General features: G+C 31.1%; 1 protein-coding gene across 1 annotated transcript in view; it reads right to left on the bottom strand.

Annotated features, from left to right (window-relative positions):
• Positions 1–18,970, bottom strand: part of LOC145292034 (uncharacterized) — a 172,139-nt gene extending 153,169 nt beyond the window's left edge. Inside the window, exon 1 of the mRNA XM_080138058.1 lies at positions 17,695–18,970. Within this exon, the coding sequence (XP_079994184.1) occupies positions 17,695–17,758 (64 nt within the window). The 5' untranslated portion in view covers positions 17,759–18,970. The remainder of the gene's footprint in view (positions 1–17,694) is intronic.
• Positions 18,971–19,308: the final 338 nt, after the last annotated feature.

Raw genomic sequence — 19,308 nt, 5'->3', positions numbered from 1 at the left:
TAGATGAAAGTTTTTGTCATTATTACGTATAACTGCTTTGCATTATTTGTTTAAAAACGTGTTATTTTCGTAGTTTAATCGATTAGAAACAATCGAAATTGCACGTAATTTGGCATAGTACTTTTGGTATATGCTATGCCATCCTCATCAGAGATCAAATCAAATCCCGACTTTAAACGCTTCAACAGTAAATAATGATATAAAATAGTTTGATAATTATAATGCTGCTTCAAATATTTGACATTTTCCTGAGAAACAAATACATCAATAACCTTTTTCACGTCGAGTATGACAAAATTCGTAACAGTATTATAAACATGCACAGCTCGTCATAGAGATCGTTGCCATAAAGGATTAGCCTGAGTGAAATATGACGATCATCGTGGTGCTACAAAGGCAATCTTTTATAGCTGTGGCCTTCACCGTAGATCAATTAGGGTTGTCATAGAATGGCAGATTTTATTTGAATAGACCGTGTTGGCATTACCCCCTTTTCTTTTCTAGAACAGTCTCTTCCAACTGACGTTTATACAAGATTGTTCAACAGCTACAGAAATTAGCATCATCTAAGAATCAGATACATTTAAAGATGGAATACTGCTGTCGTATTCTGAAACTCTAACTCATAGCATTCTTTGGGAAGTACAAAATCGAGTTGTAAATTTGGGGTTCATTACTTCTCTTTCCTACAACCTCTTCCCCACATAAGAGATATTGCTAACATTTCTTTACTCTATCGTTATTTACATGAAAGCTACTGAACTTAGCTCAAATACCTGGTTCGTCTTTGTAAGACACTCACAGCAAAACCTCGTCAGACTATCAGAACGGTAAAAGATTTTTCTTTTTTCTTTCATGTGACGAATGCCAGCGAAATTTTCATGGGCAAAATATTTTTCAAACATTTTCCTTCTATGGAACACATTTTCCGGGAAATGCTTTCCTTCAGATTATATTATGATCATTTTCAATTTAAATGTGAACAAATACTTCTCCAAGTTTATACTATGTTAGTATTTTTGTTATATAGACTACTTTAGGGGTTTCATTAAAAGAGAGTCTTAGAGATAAAGTAAGAGTTTTAGGAGGGATGAAGAGACAGTCTTATTATAGTGTTTGTCGTTGAGAGAGGGAGAAGAGAGATGTTGTTGTAAGAGGAATGTTGAAAGACTCAGAGAGAGAGAGAGAGAGAGAGATTGTTCATTTTATTGTAAGATTATATATTAAATGTTCATTCCTTCGTGTCCAAAACTTTTCCTATACTCAGTAACCTATTTTTCCAATATGTTAAAAACATTATCTTATAAGCTGCATTCTTTCAATTTAAAATTTCATAACAAACTTGACAGTTCACATTCTTTTCTTGAAATATTTTATCTATATTCTAAACAATTGTTTGCTTTACATTTTTAAATTCTCACACGTAATCTATTTCTAAACCTAAATTACGAGGTTCGAATTTCGTCTATTGCTATTTCATTTTCATTTTAACTAATCTCTCTATTTTTATACTTACATGAAAAGGGGACAGCCCTTATCATGTAACATTTTCACCGTGTTCATTATGTTTCGAAAGGAAATAGTGAAATATTATCCTCGAGTGGTTTTGGCATTGATATATGTTGACCCAATTATACACACATAAATTCAAAAAGTTCAGTGAAATCAAAAACGTAGTCTTTAATGTGTTCACTTAATTGGAGTACAGATCAACAAAAAGATATTTTAAAGACGCAAATTTTTTGTAATATTGTATTCGTATGTGATTATCACAACACTCAATTTATTTAATGATTTTTAAAGTTTATATAATAAATAGTTTTTCATGAGTTTTCAAATTTTATAAATTGAAACCAACTTTGAAACTATTTTAATTTAAGTATTTTGCATTTTTGATTCATTCTTGCATGCCGATTTTTGCATTTGCTTTTTTTCCATAAAAACTGGATATTTTTTACGAGAACTAACTTTCTGTAAAAACCGAGCAGTTTAGCTTTTATTTGTAAAACTCTGAAAGTTATTCAAAAATTTAATAACGTAAACGAATCTATTAATAAATTCAACATTTTCATTTTATTAAATTAAACTTGTTCGAATGAGAAAACGTTCATTCATTTTTGTCAGACCGTTATCATCAGCTTTATAGTTCTTGTATTTTAACCACGTTTCGGGCAACTAATCCCATGACCTTCTTCTGGTGATTAACCGCTACAGAATAAGAACGCTGAGTCTTCTAACTGTATTCCCAGTCTTTACTGCCTTCCATAGTTGTTGTCGGAGATAAGTTACAAGACTCGGCATTCCTATTTCGTCGCGGTTAATCACCTGAAGAAGGTCAGAGGATGAATTGGTCGAAACGTGGTGAAACAGCAACAACAACTATGAAGATGACAATAATAATCCGAAAAAAAATGAATGTATAAATTAGGAAGCCTTATCTCAAAGGATTCTAACAAACTAATAATGAGCATAACTTACTTAAATATTCACATTTTTCTAACACAAACTCAATGCTTAGATAAAACACAAAGATGTACTATCGTCGCTTTCATGTCTGTGATTTTGCTCTACAACTTATCAGAAAGCTCGTGATAATTACAACTGGATAAATGGATTGTATGTGAGTTTAAATATCTTCTACCACTCTATTTACAAAGTTTGTTAGCAAACATTTATACAATTTTGACAAATCTTACGGTATAAAAGAATCAAAGGTTGTAATAAAATAGGTTTATACTTTGGGATACTGTCCTTAAAAGGGGTTTTTAACAGTTATTTTTTAAGTTCAATTCTAAATAACCCTAATTATTTAATACTTTAAATTAAATATTTAGGTTTATTTCAATTGTGTTCTTTCGAAAATATTTGGACATGTAAATAAATTGTTTCAAAGTGTTTTAGTTTTTTTCGTTTCACATTGTTATCAATCATCACAGATATTTAATGGGAAAAGAATGATGTAGTGTACATGAGCCATTACATATTCATTGAAAATTTCGTTGAATTATTAGTTTAGGCAAATATAGACAAAAATATATGACAGTAAGCACATTAAAGTTTATTCATTAGTACGGAATTTAAACCTTTATTTATACGTATTTGAACATTTCCTTTAAAAAATTAAAAATTTGTGAAAACGAATAATTGTATTAATTATAACAAATAAAAAAATCAAATCTTAAATGTTCGTTATTTTTACGAAAATATGTTTTCGCCTATTTATTAGTCAAATTTTTCGGCAAGCAAAAACATTTGATTGAATTTTAAAATTTAAAATTATTTAAATAAATGTAACATATCGATAAATCAAACTAGGAAGATCGAACTAAATTATAGGTTACGTGAAATATAATTCTGTTATTAAATATAATGAAAAATATTTTTACAGAAGCCATCTTACAACTTACATTTCAGGCACAACATACGAAAGTATTTAATCCTGCATATAATATTTTGATTGCAGAAATTCCCCTCTGTACTAAATTGCAGTAGGTTTTTATTAAAAGATGAAACAAATTAATAATGTCTAAACCTTCAACCCCCGTCTTATGTAACTACACTACATCGTTTTATACACATTTATTCGTTATAATTAAATCCTATATTACATCATAGAAGAGGCATCATCACTATTGCCCAGAACTACAGACGAAGTAGTTCGTATTTTCCCCTCTCCCTGATGTCCTTTGACTCTTCCAAACGAGACCGGGTAAATATATAACCATTACAATTATATTGGCAATACACCCTTATTGAATGGATTAAGCACTCATACACCTACAACTACCATTACACTTCATTATTCGAAAATAATGATTTCTCCCCAGTAAAGTTCCGCCTATTCTTATATGCTGCCACCTTGAAATTATGTTATTCTGTATCAAACAATGAACACATTAGCCCTTAACCAAGATGGCGGTTCAACCGCCACGCATGTATATAAATCATTCATAATTTAGTTTAAAGCTGCGGTAACTATATATTTTTCTTTTTAACAGTACATGTTATGGTATCTTTTGTGAAACATTTGGGTACTTATGAATTTAACAAACCAGCCACCAGAAAAAAAAGAAAACCAAAAAAAAAAAAAAAACCTACTGCCCCAATGAGATGATAACAACGCTATGTAAAAGAAAAATCAAGTAAAATTATGAATTTAGAAACATCAACAGAATAAAAAAACAATAAACTTAGCGTTCATTTATTTTTTTTAAATGTTTTCAGAAAATGTCATTTTTTTTTCATGAACCAATCTGTGGCGTTCGTCTACGAAATTGACCTCCCACTCTAAATAGCACAATTTAGACTTTATTCACGTCCTTGATAGTAAAAGTATGACAATTTTTTCATTTATATATTTTTCTTAAAGTTAAGTACTCAGTGAGTATAAAATTTAACAATTAAAAAACATGTAAATTCTGGAATTTAGAGAGGAGCAATTACATAAACGTCCTTTGAATCTCTTACAAAACGAGTTTTTTTTTGGGGGGGGTATTTTCTATTTTGGTTTTATTTTTTTCTTACGGTGATGTGTGACAATTTAAACCAAGTATTGCAGTAATTAATGAAAAAAATTTATAAATCATAAATATACGAAAGAAGTTTCGTTTCATTTCCTTAGGATAGGATTCCATGTTTTGGTTCTTAAATAAATTTCTGCTTCTTAATAAAACTTGGAGACGAACTATTTTTAGTCGTTGCGGCCGGTAAGAAACCAGTTAATATCACCACGGCTTCAACAGCAAAATGGATGTTATTTTTTTTCTTTTTTATTCTTTTCGCCTCTCTCCACCCGGCCTGGCTGCTGGATCAATTTTTTTTCCTTTTTCCATTCGCTGCTATTTTATTTTTTACGGCTAATTCCCCTCTCTACCCCTTCTTCACATTCTGACAGCCGTTCTTACGATGAAGTAAGGAAGGGTCTGTCTATTCTGAAAGCCGTTCATAACATTAGGAGGTTCGAGAGGTGGATAGCAGCAGGGGCAACAACAACAACAACACTCTACTTTTTTACGAGTGTGAGGAGGCTTCAACCAAGCAACGCTGGTTAACGGGTACTGCTAGTAATAAATATACACTTTGATTATACACAAACCATGAAACATATTTTTACGGTCATTTCAGAAAGTAAATTGTTATTAAGTTTTGCGTTCTCTCACATTACAATTATCAACAATAGATATAGAACAATTATAGTTTGAATTTTTATAGAAACCGTATATTATTTACTACAAATTTCGCCGGAAAATCGATGTTTGATACTTTTTGAACAAACCCCACATGACCAATATAAATGACAATTCATTTCTCTATAGTTTTTAATTTAAGTAATTTTTTTTCACATTTCCATTAACTTTATGACAATAAGACAGCGTTTTCCTTTATTTCGAGAAAACTTTTTTCTTATTAAAACTGTTCCACAGAATGCTAAATTATGATAACACATAAAAAAGCAGATTTTTTTTAAATTTTGTAAATAATAATAGACAAATATGTATGATACGTTTTCAATTAATTAAAATACAATACGTTTGATTTTCAAATTTTTCTGTCGCAAAAGGCCTTGATTTCCGAAAAAAAAAGTCATTTGTTTGAGACAAAAATATTGTATTTGCAGCAGTTTTAGCAACGTCTTCTTATATTTGTTAAAATTCCTGTTGACCATTAATATAAGTTCTTAGAAGCTCAGTTTTGCTATTTCATATAGAGCATTATTAGTCATAGCAATCAGTGGTTGTAAAACTTTTTATGAATGTTTCAAGACAGGAACTTTTTTAGTAACATTAAATGTAACCATCCATATTCTGACTTATTCTACTACACACGGACCATCGCTTACTTAGGGTGTAGCAATTGCATTGGATATGTGTGCGTTAGTTTTGGAAACATCTCGAGAATAAAGCGTGATATCATCAACAAATACATGATTTTTACATGCAATTCTTACTAATTCTTTCGTTAACCATTATTAATGATTATTTTAAATTCATTATTTTTTTTATTTATTGAGGACTATTATCCTCATCTTTTCTTAGTTGTCCGCAATAAATAAAAAATGAATAAATAATACTCATCTCAATGAATTCCAATTAAATAATATATTTTAAATTCATTTTGCATTCTTCAAATAATTCGATGTTGTTTCTATTTTATGAACATAAAAAGAACGATTATCAAAATTTTAACGTCAAAATAAAATAAATTTCATTTCTTTGCTTGCCTAATTAAGATCAGTTTTTCTTTATCTATTATTTTCCTATATGTGAGTTTATCATCGTTTCTTTTTGTGAGGCATTTTTCTTGTATTATTTAATCACATAAATACATCGAGTTCGTTTAAATTGTTTTAATTAATCGTGATTGATAATAAATTGAAGAACTTACCATCTGTTCTTAGCTATCTATTTGTTAGGATTTACTTCTCTCTAGAATTTAGAGAAAGATTGAACATCTAACATACATATAAATTAGATAGTTATTTAATTAGTTTTAGTTATGCAAAACGAATGTCTTTATATATATATATGTATCAGCTTATGACTTTTCGAAGGAAACTTAAGTTGAATAGTGGTAGCGGTGCTGACCCCACATGTCAAGAATATGTCATATATATATATATATATATATATATATATATATATATATATATATTCCCATTAAATAACCTTAAAGTAACAAATAAGACAAATCTTCGTTGAAAATTGTTAATATGCATAAAAGATAATCTGGTTGGGTGAATCATTTAGCTCGTTTGATTGAATCCAAAAGGTTGATTTTACAAAATGAGTTAAATAATTTCAAATGACAAAACTAGCCCTTTTCTCTTCGGTAAATACGCCTTCCTATTTATTTTTGTCGTTACAGATACATGTTAATGTATATTACTACTTCTTGTGATATTCCGTGTTTTTTTATACTTGATAATTCCAATTTTTTATTTATACACGCACCTTTCCCTACTACCTTCGCTTTTTAATAAACAGGGATAGATAGATAGATAGATAGATAGATAGATAAAGAAAGAGAGTGAGAGACAGACATACAACTGAGAGCGTTGCGTATAAAATAAGAACGAAGGTTAAAACAACATATTGTGAGAGAGGGTAAGAGTGATAGACAGAAAATTAGTAAGAGATGGGTCACTTTGTAAGTTATTTACAAGCTGCAGCAAATTAGAACAATTTAAAGAGAATTTTTCTAAATATAGCCCAATCCCAGAACTAGAGAAACATACGTTGATTATCTGATCTTTATTATTATAGATATGCAAAGAAATTAGAACAGTAAATTGACACCCTTATCATGGTAAAAAACAAAGGATCTTGATAGTTGAAGGCGAGATAATATTAATTATTTTCTCTGTCTATGTAACTGAACAATCACTTGGATATTAGTGCAAAGATTTTCAGCGATTTGACGCTAGTTAAGTTTATCATTTATGGAAAAAATTAAGGTTTCATTTGACAGGAGACAGATATCGAATTGTGGGCTGTGGTGAGTTAAACATATTAAGCATGCATGCAACGAATTAGTGTCCCATGTAGTGAGATGAGGGCACGGTTATATAAACGGACACCACCTTCTCTTACCCTTTTTCAGTGAACTTTATGGCTAAAGTGAAACACGCAGGTGTTCGTCGTATTTAGAGACTTTCAAACGAAATGAATGTTCGTTATGGGGAAAATAGACATCTTTGATCAATGTTAGATAGCAAGTGTTCTGTTATTTGGCCCTTGAGATGTTTCGATGACGCGAAAGGCAATATTATCATTAAACACTGCCGGATGCCCGACCCTATTGTTCTACTGACTAGCATCTTCCCTTCCTTGGTTCGTCGAGAAGAATCGTGAAAATCTCGACATAAAACATGACTCCGCTGAAATTCTGAGGATTATAATACTTTTTTGTCCCGTGTCATACTTAAATGATAATACACGATAGATATATTTTGAACACAAGCCGATGTTAACTAGTATAACATATTCATGATTTAAACATTTACTCATGTTTTGTACAGATCCGAATGCTAGCCATCAAAGAAGGGGGCAGAAATAAACTATTTGTTATTGAAACGAAGATATATATATATATATATATATATATATATATATATATATATATATATATATATATATACACACAATTAGTTACTATTAAATAGTAATACTATTCATGGATATATTTCACTTTATTTATAATCAACCATTTCAATCCTCTTATTCTATCTTTTTTAAGTTATTATTAACCTTCGATTGTTAATAAACAGAGAAAATAAGAGAGGGGGAAAAGAGAGAGCGAAAGACAGAGAGTCGAAAGCAAGAAAAACAGAATGAAGGTGGATTGGGTTGAACAACTTTATATATCTTTATATATATATATATAGTGTGTGTGTACGTGTGTGTGTGCGTGTCTGAAAAAGATATATGGTTAGTAAATGATTAGCAGGATCCATGGGCATTCCCCGGATTAAGAAATATATTTAATTAACAAATATCTTTGATAAAGCTGATATTTTTCTGGATAGAACAACAAAAATGTTCTTAGGCACAAATCCCAATGACATGCAGCAAATATGAGTTATTAATATATCCATGAAAATAGTATATATTGTGTTTTAAATGTAGAACTAATCCAAATGAGATGAATTAATAGTACTAAGTACTCAGTAAATCACATTGTTCTACATAGCTCAAGACAATAAAATTACGTGGTGTAAAAGAGAAGTTTTCATTTACTCTTTCAGTCCAGCACCATTTTGCAGACAAAGTTCTTTTTTGCTTTGTTTTTTTTGTTTTTTTTTTCAAACGTTCTTTCTTTATATAACATTTCGCTGACTTTTTTCTTCGGTGAAGAACCGTTGCACATCGAAATTACTACGAGTTCATTTCTCACACCATTCCAACAATGTTCATATATTATTATTATGATATTCTAAACCGATGCTACATTACAGGGAGGTCACTCTCATATTCTTGTCCAAGCTTTCCAGAGTGTCATTTTTCAAGCCTAGTATCTGCAAATTAAGTAGTTTAGACTCCAAAAATGGTATTCTGCCTATATCAAAGCATAATATACCCATTAACTATAGAATGGACAACTAGAATATTATAAAGAATGTTTATTTCGTGTTTCATTGGCAAAGTACGACCAAGGGAAATAATAAAATGCAAGTTTTTCAAACATAACTCCCAAAACCGACGAATATTTAGCATGTATTTAGTGTGATAAAAATATCTTGGAAAAAGCCTTCGGGAAACAAATCTAATATTAGGAAGGCAGTTGATGAGATATCTTGACCAGATTTTTAATCAGTGCTTATTAAATTTTTTATTAACAATATAAATTTGCATTTCAGATATTTTGTTTATTAAAGAACATCTGCTAACTGAAGCTTTATAAAATACATTCAAAGAAAAGGCATAAAATTAAAAAACAAGTTGCAATTGAAGCGTAAAAGGCTACTGTGATATGGGCCAGATTTAAATTTGTTCATATTACACTAAATTTTTGCCTATTGGTACGATAGGAGAACTAGCTATATGGATCAAATAAAGAAACTATGGAGATAGAAAATCTTTCGGCATTTAGGGACATCTGAAATGGAGGGGCGTGAATTTGATATTAGTCGAGTGGGTCGCTAGTGTTTATGTTGGGTTAGTCTAAGTGCAGCAAATTCAGCCAAGCTCATTCTATAGAAGTGCTTGTAAAACATGCATTGCGGCGATGCGACGGCAGTTGGTTCTTGGCAGCAAACGCTGTACCGATTAGGTTCGAAATTCTTTTTTGCACCATATCTAGAGGAGGAACATCTGTAGTTGGTGCATCAGCCCAGATCAGGCAACAATACTCCATGCACGGATAAATAGTGTCTTTATGGAACTCGGATGCTGGCAGATTTTATAGAATTTCTATGTAGTATTTGGTGTTGACAAAAGATTGTACGAATTGAAACACTGCACACTTATCCATGATAACCGGTGATTGGAAAGGTTTCTTATAGTTGTTAAAGGAAAAGAGCAATTTCTTGTTAGTATTAGATGTGACTATATTAGATGTGACTATATTAGATGTGACTATATAAGATGTGACTATATTAAATGTGACTATATTAGATGTGACTATATTAGATGTGACTATATTAGATGGGACTATGTTAAATGTGACTATATTAGATATGACTATGTTAAATGTGACTATATTAAATGTGACTATATTAGATGTGACTATATTAGATGTGACTATATTAGATGTGACTATATTAGATGTGACTATATTAGATGTGACTATATTAGATGTGACTATATTAGATGTGACTATATTAGATGTGACTATATTAAATGTGACTATATTAAATGTGACTATATTAAATGTGACTATATTAAATGTGACTATATTAGATGTGACTATATTAAATGTGACTATATTAAATGTGACTATATTAAATGTGACTATATTAAATGTGACTATATTAAATGTGACTATATTAGATATGACTATATTAGATATGACTATATTAGATATGACTATGTTAAATGTGACTATATTAAATGTGACTATATTAGATGTGGCTATATTAAATGTGACTATATTAGATGTGGTAATATTAGAGGGCATTTCTCATTGCTATTCTTTATGTGGACATCCTGTTTTCTCTCATCCCGAAATAGGGCATAGTGTTATCAGCAAATGTACTTTTCTGAGACATGCTTGCAGTAAGGAGGTCGCTTATAAATACCATAGATATAATATAGGCCTCTGGAGCGCATCTATTTTTATATAGTGTTTCACTCATGTATGTACCTGTTTGGGTGCATAGCAACGCATATAAGAGAACCCTATTGTAATTAGTGTGAATAAATATAATGGTGGTATTAAAAATTCGTTTTGCCTAAAATGTGTTATGTGAAACTTTACTCGTTGCTTTATATGTGAGAAATTAGTAAAGGACAAACTATATAAGTTGAATAAATGAGTCTAGATTTATCTGATTTACTCGAATTATAATGTTTACTCTATGAAAATAATATGCGAGTAATGTTATTAATAGACGAAATGATTGTAATTTCATATGAAAAGTACATTTCTTCATCTAAGCTAAGGTTTCTTTATATTTCTGTTCGCAGTCAAAATAAAATATTTTGAAAAAAAAATAAAAATAAAAGAATCAGACCTGTAATTGTTTGTGTTTTCTAATAACACGTGTCGACAATCGATGAACTGCGGACACATACTATTCGACCTCTTAAATGTGACCATCTATTTTTATTACCATTCTGCGTTTACCATTACTTCCATTTAGAGGCCATTTTTCAAGGCTTCAACTATTGCTTTCCTTGTGTGGAGATGCTGTTTCTCCTCATGCCAGGAATAGGTCGTAGTGTCATTCATGCTAAATTCATTGCAATTCCAACCAATATTTTGAAGATGAAGCTATTTAGAATGTTAGTAGAAAGCGTATTATTAATCGGAGTGGCATTAGAAATATAATTACATTTCTAACACGTTGGACATGTCAAATTTTGTGTATTCTCTCTAATAGTTTTGGAACGTTATAGTTTTGAAACGTTATTAGTAACCGCAGCAAAATACTATCATCAATAATTTGTGCCCCACTGTGACATCCACCCATTTCACATCAACATTGTGGTTTACAAGTGAGTAAGACAGACAGATTGTCGCTACATGATTCTTCTTCTTCTTCTTACTATTATTATTATTATTATTATTATTATTATTATTGGTTGTGAGATTTAACAGAGTCCACAATTAAAGATTTCACTTTGAAAATCACCTATGGTGTTCCCTGGAGTGTAAATGACAATAAATCCCCGAGATTGCCAGTACTCTCCACCTCTTTCGATAATATTTGCAAATTAATTTGTTATCACAACAGCCAATTACCATTGATTTCTCGTTGACAGCACCTATTGGTTTTCACTATAATTTGAGTGGCAATAAGTCTACCCAATGTCCTAGTCTTCTTCGCATTTATCTAGTGGAGGTCTGGTTAGTGCTTTCTCCTCTCGATCTTTCCATCCTCCTTTACACTGCTTCCTTATTTAGGGTAGTGCCAGTTAATGCCTACACTTTTTAGGAGGAGGTGTTGATTACAATATTACAGGTTCATTTTTTATTATTATTATTCTCTGTGGTGTTTCTTTGCGTTTAACTTCTTGCAGCAATTTCTATATGTCCGGTTCGCGCCTGTCGCTAATGTATATTTGTCTTTGCATTCAAGGGTTTTCCTAAATATATCAATCGTTTTCATTATCGTTATCCGTTGCATCTTCTCAGCCATTCCCCTGATTCTAACCTCTCCCACTCTTTTTTCAAAGTTTTTCGGTATTGTTCCTAGTGTTCCCACTATTATTGGTGTTATCTTGACTTTCTTCACTTTCCAGATCCATTTCGGCTTTCTAACCAATTCCGTATATTTGTTTCGCTCATCAGCCTTCTTAGTATTCACCTTGTGACCTGCTGGAACGGCAGAACTTTTTCTTCTTGTTATCTATTATGGCATTTGGTCTTCTTGCTTGGATGGGTTTATCTGTTTGTACCTCCATGTCGCATAGGATTTTGTGACTTCCGTTTTCGAATATTGCTGCCGGTTTGTACCGGTAACATCTGTACTCAGAAAGATGCAGTTGTCTGCATGATTTCCAGTGTACTGTCTTCCTTACTTGATTGTGTCTATTCTTATATTCTTTTGGGGGCTAGTTTGCTGCATTCGCTTATGAACTGATTTACTGTTTGGTCTTTCTATTATTATTACTATTATTTTTTCTATTATTACTAGATTTTTCTAATTCCTCTTAAAATGGGGTAATGTTTCCAGTTCTGGGAAGAAACTGCTTAAAGTCTAAACTTTAAAACTTAGGCTAAAGAGGATTCAAGAAGTAATTGAATTCAGGGAATCTTGGTGACTAATTACTATGGATCGAATATAATAAAAATCTTAAATATTTGTATGTCTATATGGTACGTTTATTTCTATACTATGCACCCTCAAATATTTTAAAATACTACAAAGAAACTGACATTCATACAATATTAATTAATTGATGTTTAATACCTAATATTAAACTTTCATAAATATCAAATGTACCTTCGTTTTTACGAAGGGCTTCCACCCTGTTTTAATCAAATACACACAAACATATATATATATGTGTGTGTGTGTGTGTGTGTGTGTGTGTGTGTGTGTGTGTGTGTGTGTGTGTGTACATTCAAAACTTCATATAAATAGATATTTGAAACATAATCTAATGATAAAAACAAGTTGTAAAGTTTACAAAAGTTTTTTTGTTTTTTTCGAAATTCTGAATATTGGGTTCATTTTACATTAAACTTTCTGAGCAACATGAACCTCATCTATATTATTTAATTGGAATTCATTATTGAGATGAGTATTATTTATTAATTTATTTACTGCGGACTATTATTCTCGTCTTTCTTAGTTGTTGTTTCACGGTGTTTAGGCTAACTATTCATCTGGTCTTCGTCAAATGGTAACCGCGACGAATCTCTTAACTGCATTCTCAGCAATTACTGCCATCCATGGTTGTTGTCGTCTCACCACATTTTGGCTAAGTAAGCCTCCGGATGGCTCTGGGTGGGATTGAAACCGCTACCTTCAGACAATTCCAACCTGGAACCGTAAAAATTCAACTTTTTTGGTCTTATAAATCCACGTTGATTATTCATAATCTGATCTTCCACGGTCGGTCCATACCGAATGGAATATATATTATTTAATTGGAATTCATTATTGAGATGAGTATTATTTATTAATTTTATTTATTGCGAGGCTCGTGTCGCAGTGCATAAAGACGCTGAGGATTCCCTTTGTAAAATTGCTCCCAACTATGAACCCATGTTCCGATTTTTAATTCTTATTACATTTTATTATATTTAGTATTTTCAATTTGCAAGTTATGAGAATAAGTCAATTAATACTACACCTGTTTTTATTTTTCGTAAACTTTTCCATGGGAAAAATTGTATTTGATCTCTGTATATATCTATTTTCAATTACTTCCTTTGACAAATAAACAAAAAACAACAAAGACAGAAAGATCGAGGTATTACATATATATTTCTATATAAAAATAGATATATGCATATGTTTACATATTTCTATGTATAGGATTAATTCATTAACTAATAAACCAATCATTATAAATTTGGAAACAGGCGTGAAGGTGGGTAATGTGGAATATATTATAATTTACTTCCGGTAAATATGGCAGAAAGAGATAATCTTTGTTAAAATTCAGATGTTCAGTATTTTAAAGATAGGTATAAGATATAAAATAATAAAGATTCCTTAAATTCAAGTTTATGGGGAGTATTTTAAAGTATTTTATTGTATCTTAAAGCATTTTAAAATATCTTAAAGGGTTATTAAGAAAGCATAATTAGGAAAAATCCTTCCATTTGAAAATTCCAAATTTTTAACTTGCATTAAATCTCATCCATCGTCATTGAACATTAAGTAAATAAAAATTAATAAAGTTCAATTTTTTTCTGATGATCTTTGAAGTTTAAGCCTTTACTTTGAGATATGTTCATGTAATTTCATATTACTTAAATACGATTTTATGCATAAAGTTGATTAAATCGTAACTTTTATCTTTGTAAAGAGACATAAATGTGTTGCAAATATTTTGTGTACGAGAATTAATTCTTATACGCTTCATTATGCGTATTTTTCTAGATTGCATTAGGAAAATTACAAAATCGACAAAAGTTAGCAAACGTTCTAATATTATAGAGAGAAACAACATAACCGTGGCCATGTTGATGTACTAGCTCATCGGAGGCCAGGTTAATCTGACCCAAAAGATTTACAAGGCGTTTATGGATCTTTAAATAATGTAAATTTGTTTCATGAATCATTGTCTGTCTTTGACTTATGCTTTGAAATCAGATATAAAAGAACATTTGCTGAGAGGTTTATTCTCTTTATTGAGTCCTAGACAAGATGTAACTAGTCAGGCTTTCAAATATACTAATGTTTCGAATTGAGTTTACATAATAAAAGTAATTGTCTTCGAACACTGCTTAGTTTATGAGACTAAGCATGAAAAAAGAAAAAGACGTCATATTTTTATATAAATTCATGAAACAATGTGTAAGTTGATAAATTTGCTCAGATGTTGATAATCTATTTAAAAAGATTGAATATTTTGGGAATGCATAAAAAATGTTTCTATTGTTTATGTCATAATATCAAAGCAGCTAAAAACAATAAAATAGGAAATTCATAAATCCGAAAAATTGTTTATTAAAACAATTTGAATAGTTACAAATCATTAAGATGTACTTTATTTTATTATTATGGTTATAATACCATATTTTTGGATTTACGGTCGACTATCTCCTGTCTTGCCTCTATTATAGTCGGAAGGAGCTAAAATACTGGAAAACTTTGAATTCGTACTTATAGATACGGTTTCATTTTCATTGACATCAGATATACGTATCTGAAGTGTTAAGGGGGTATGTATATATTTGGCAGATAGAAGGTCATGTAGAGATTAGAGTTCAGTTCAATTGAAGTTCTTAAAAAATCTGATGTCTTTATAATCAATAGTTTATGTGTGCACTTGGAGATTTATGAACACTTTTATTTTCTCCAACTGTGAATTTTACATCATAATATACTTTAAGATTTTATGTATATTCTCTGACTTTCTTTCCATAAGAATATAAAAACACACACATACAAAAAGCATCGAGTTATACGAGCATCATTTCAAATGTAATGGCTTTTAGTTTTTTTTATATTTCAACTGAATGGATCAGAGAGAATTGCAAATTACATTATTATGATGACTAAACTTTTGCATTCATGACCTCTCTGTTGCAGATATTGACGATGTGAGACTTTAAGAAAGCAGCCCATGCCATGGAAGTGTGTCAGAAGCAGAGCTGCATCATTGAATTCCTGACAAACGAGCACTGAGAATGATGGTACGTCTGTACAATAATAAATTCCTGAAGACAACAGTTTACTCTTCATAATACCACTTCAGTCTTCGTATCCCTTCAACTTTTTGAATAAAAAAACGAGGCTCTACTTTAAAAACAACTCTCTTAATTAAAGATGTACGTAGATCTAGATATATCTATATTGAGTTTTATAAAGAGAAAGGCAGACAGACAAGCGCACAGACGTAGATGTGTTACGTACTAAATATACCAAAATTCTTTATTTACATTTTATTATATTAAAATAAGTAAAATGTATTTCTTGATATAATTTTAAAAAGAATTGACGAGTAGAATCGAAACCGCACATTCAAAGTTTTCCGTTTGATGATTTCCTAACTAAGCAATTCAGACATTTGTTTAGTCTACTTTTAAAATAGCACTCAGAAGAAAATACGAATATATGTATTTGTAGCTTTAATAGAACTTAGCCCTCATGCGTCATTAGATGTGGGGGCACGTAGATATTTGACACATAACGAGTAACATAGGAAATTGAGACATCTTACATTTTGTTCCCCGAGAAATTTATACATATGATATAAATTTCATCAAAACAGAATATAATTAAAATTTTAAAGGGGGCTTGGCCTCCAGAGCTCTCTTAGGTTAGAAGGGGACTTATAGATATTGGACCACTTTAAGTGTCTTTTCCAGAAAACCAAACATGGCATCAGAGTTAGTAAAGAAAAAAAAAGGTTAAGTCTACACTTCCGATGTTTCGTATTAAGGTTCTAATGAAAAATTAATTTACAAAAATTATAAATTCAATAAAAATATCAAGCAAACTCATGTTTTGTTAATTTAATTTTTAAAGAACTTACAATTAGTTAATAAATCTCAATAGACTTTAGCCCTTCTCGTTTTTGTTATAAATAGTTTAGAAATAATATCCCCTACTCTTTCGCTTGATATTATTACTTTATAATTTTTTGTAAATTTACTTTCAACTAGAACCTAAATATGAAACATCGGAAGTGTAGAGTTACTCCCCTTTTCCCTTTACTAAGCATGATGACTTACACACTTGAAGAAGGTCGAAAGTTAGATGGACCGAAACGTTGTGCAAATATAGAACATTAGTTCGATTAATCCAAATAATATAAACAATTATCTAAAAAAAAAAAAATAATAAAAAATAACATTTATGTTAGTGGATGAAGTAAAACTGAGTCTCTTAAAACAAGTTTGTATCTCAGCTCAACAGTATTGCACCTCGGTCAGCTCTCTGTATGCTGGCATCAAATATCCGTTCTATAAGATGTAGTAGACATACTTGTGCTTCGTTGGGTCACATCAGTACTGTTATTTATTCTATTTTGAATGTTCTTTATTATTATTATTTAGAAATAAAGATTCTTATTGTTTTGCCATCCGTGTTTGTAGTCGGTGCAGAGACGCATATGTAAATTAGATGACGACGGTAAAAATGACGAGCACCCTAGAAATATGTAGATCGGCCAAAGAAGGATGGGTAATCTGTTCAGTTAATTATAAATTACGGTTAATTCGAACTATGAAAACTGAATCTTTCAGACTGCATACACATGAATCCCAGAGCTAAAGTATATTTAAGCATATTATTAAAGTGTTAAGAACAACTAAAGTAACAAACGTTGATGAACTCCCGTTGCACATAACAATGAATGACAGATTAAAAGTGTAAAAACTATTAACGTTTTAGGAATAAATGAAACTTACCTGCGTCTGAGATACAAAGTAACAGCGCTGAAGTTAGCACAAAGAAAACCAAGTGTCGACCCATTGTGATTGTTTGTCTTTTTTTATCTCTCCTTCTTTCTCGAAGGTGATGCTTTCTAGATAATCGAAACGAAGAAGATGCAATGTCTGTTGTCCTAATGAGACCAGAAATAGTTTCTCTTTAAATATTTCTTTTTTACAGCAGCGCGGGAATATCGGCAAAGATGAATGTTGCAGCGCGGCTACTTTAATCGAGATAAATGTTTTGTGGGTGTGGACTGACTAGATATGAAGTCCGAACAGTTTAATTATTATTTGCTTGCCTTTTAAGTAGTTATGCTAGTAGATGCGGGGGGCAGGCGGTGATGCTATTCAAGGGTGTGTCTCCTCTCGTGTGTAGGCGTGCGAGTCTGCCTGTTGATATCGTGCGTAGTTAGCAACCCGTTGGTTGAAAAGAAGGGCGATCCTTTACTTCTTTGGTTGCCTTTTACATTTAGCTTTGTCTTTCTAACTTAAATCAGACAATATCAATATATACACACACGTATACACACATATCTATACATCTATCTATATAATATTATTGTATGTGTGTGCGTTTGTAAAATGCACTAATGTACAATTATACACACCCACTTAGATGAATAATTATCAATGTATATGACATATAGATGTATATGGCAACACATTTTTCATATGATTTTATTCATAGGTGGAGTTTAGAGGGAAGATTTTACGCGCGTGTATTACCTGGTATTTGGTAGGAGTGTCAGCGATAAGCAAACTTTAAAGAATCCCATTTTGCACACACGGCTATATATGTTGTCTAGAATGAGATAGAGAGAAAGAAAGGGGGAGAAAGGAGATTTATGCACTTTATATATAAAATTTAGGTGGAGGTAGAGGATGGGACACTACATTTTTTTTCTATAACATATCGATTAATGTCTACGCCCTCCGATGGGTAGTAACTACAAATGAGGAAAGGCCTACCTGAAAAGGTGGGTGTGTTGATTATCGACCGGCATCGAAGCAGGTAGGTGTATAATTGCGTGTGTCTGTGTGTTGTTAAAACATGTGTTCAGCATGCAGGATCGGACGCAGAGGAAAGAAAAACGAGGATAAGCTTGTATGCACGCTTGCCCGCGTGTCCGTGTGTATGCGCGCACGCGTGTGCATAACTAATGATGCGAACTTTTCAACAAAATATACGTACGGTCTGTTTCTATTCGCGACTCCTATACCAGTATATGCAAGTGCATTTCTCCGTATAAGCGCACGTTCACACAAACGTTTATATATATATATATATATATATATATATATATATATATATATATATATATATACACACACAAGTTAGCCACATTTTCCTGATTCCCTTAACAGGGCCCAAATTTAATTTCTTAAAGGGGCGTTATAGCTATAATAATGAATTAAATGTATATATATATATATATATATATATATATATATATATATATATATATATATATATATATAATAGCAAAAGTACGCGTCGTTGACTGGGTTCAAAAACAGCCTACAGAAAATGGACTCTGATTTATGAAAGTATAATAGGTTATGAAAAGGAAGGGTTGTAAATTTGGGTTG

The sequence above is a fragment of the Euprymna scolopes genome, chromosome 13, assembly GCF_053919585.1.
Source record: "Euprymna scolopes isolate OS-2025 chromosome 13, ASM5391958v1, whole genome shotgun sequence".
Classification (NCBI taxonomy): domain Eukaryota; kingdom Metazoa; phylum Mollusca; class Cephalopoda; order Sepiida; family Sepiolidae; genus Euprymna; species Euprymna scolopes.
The sequence above is the reverse complement of the archived record's forward strand: the minus strand, read 5'-3'. Positions and strand labels throughout refer to the sequence as shown.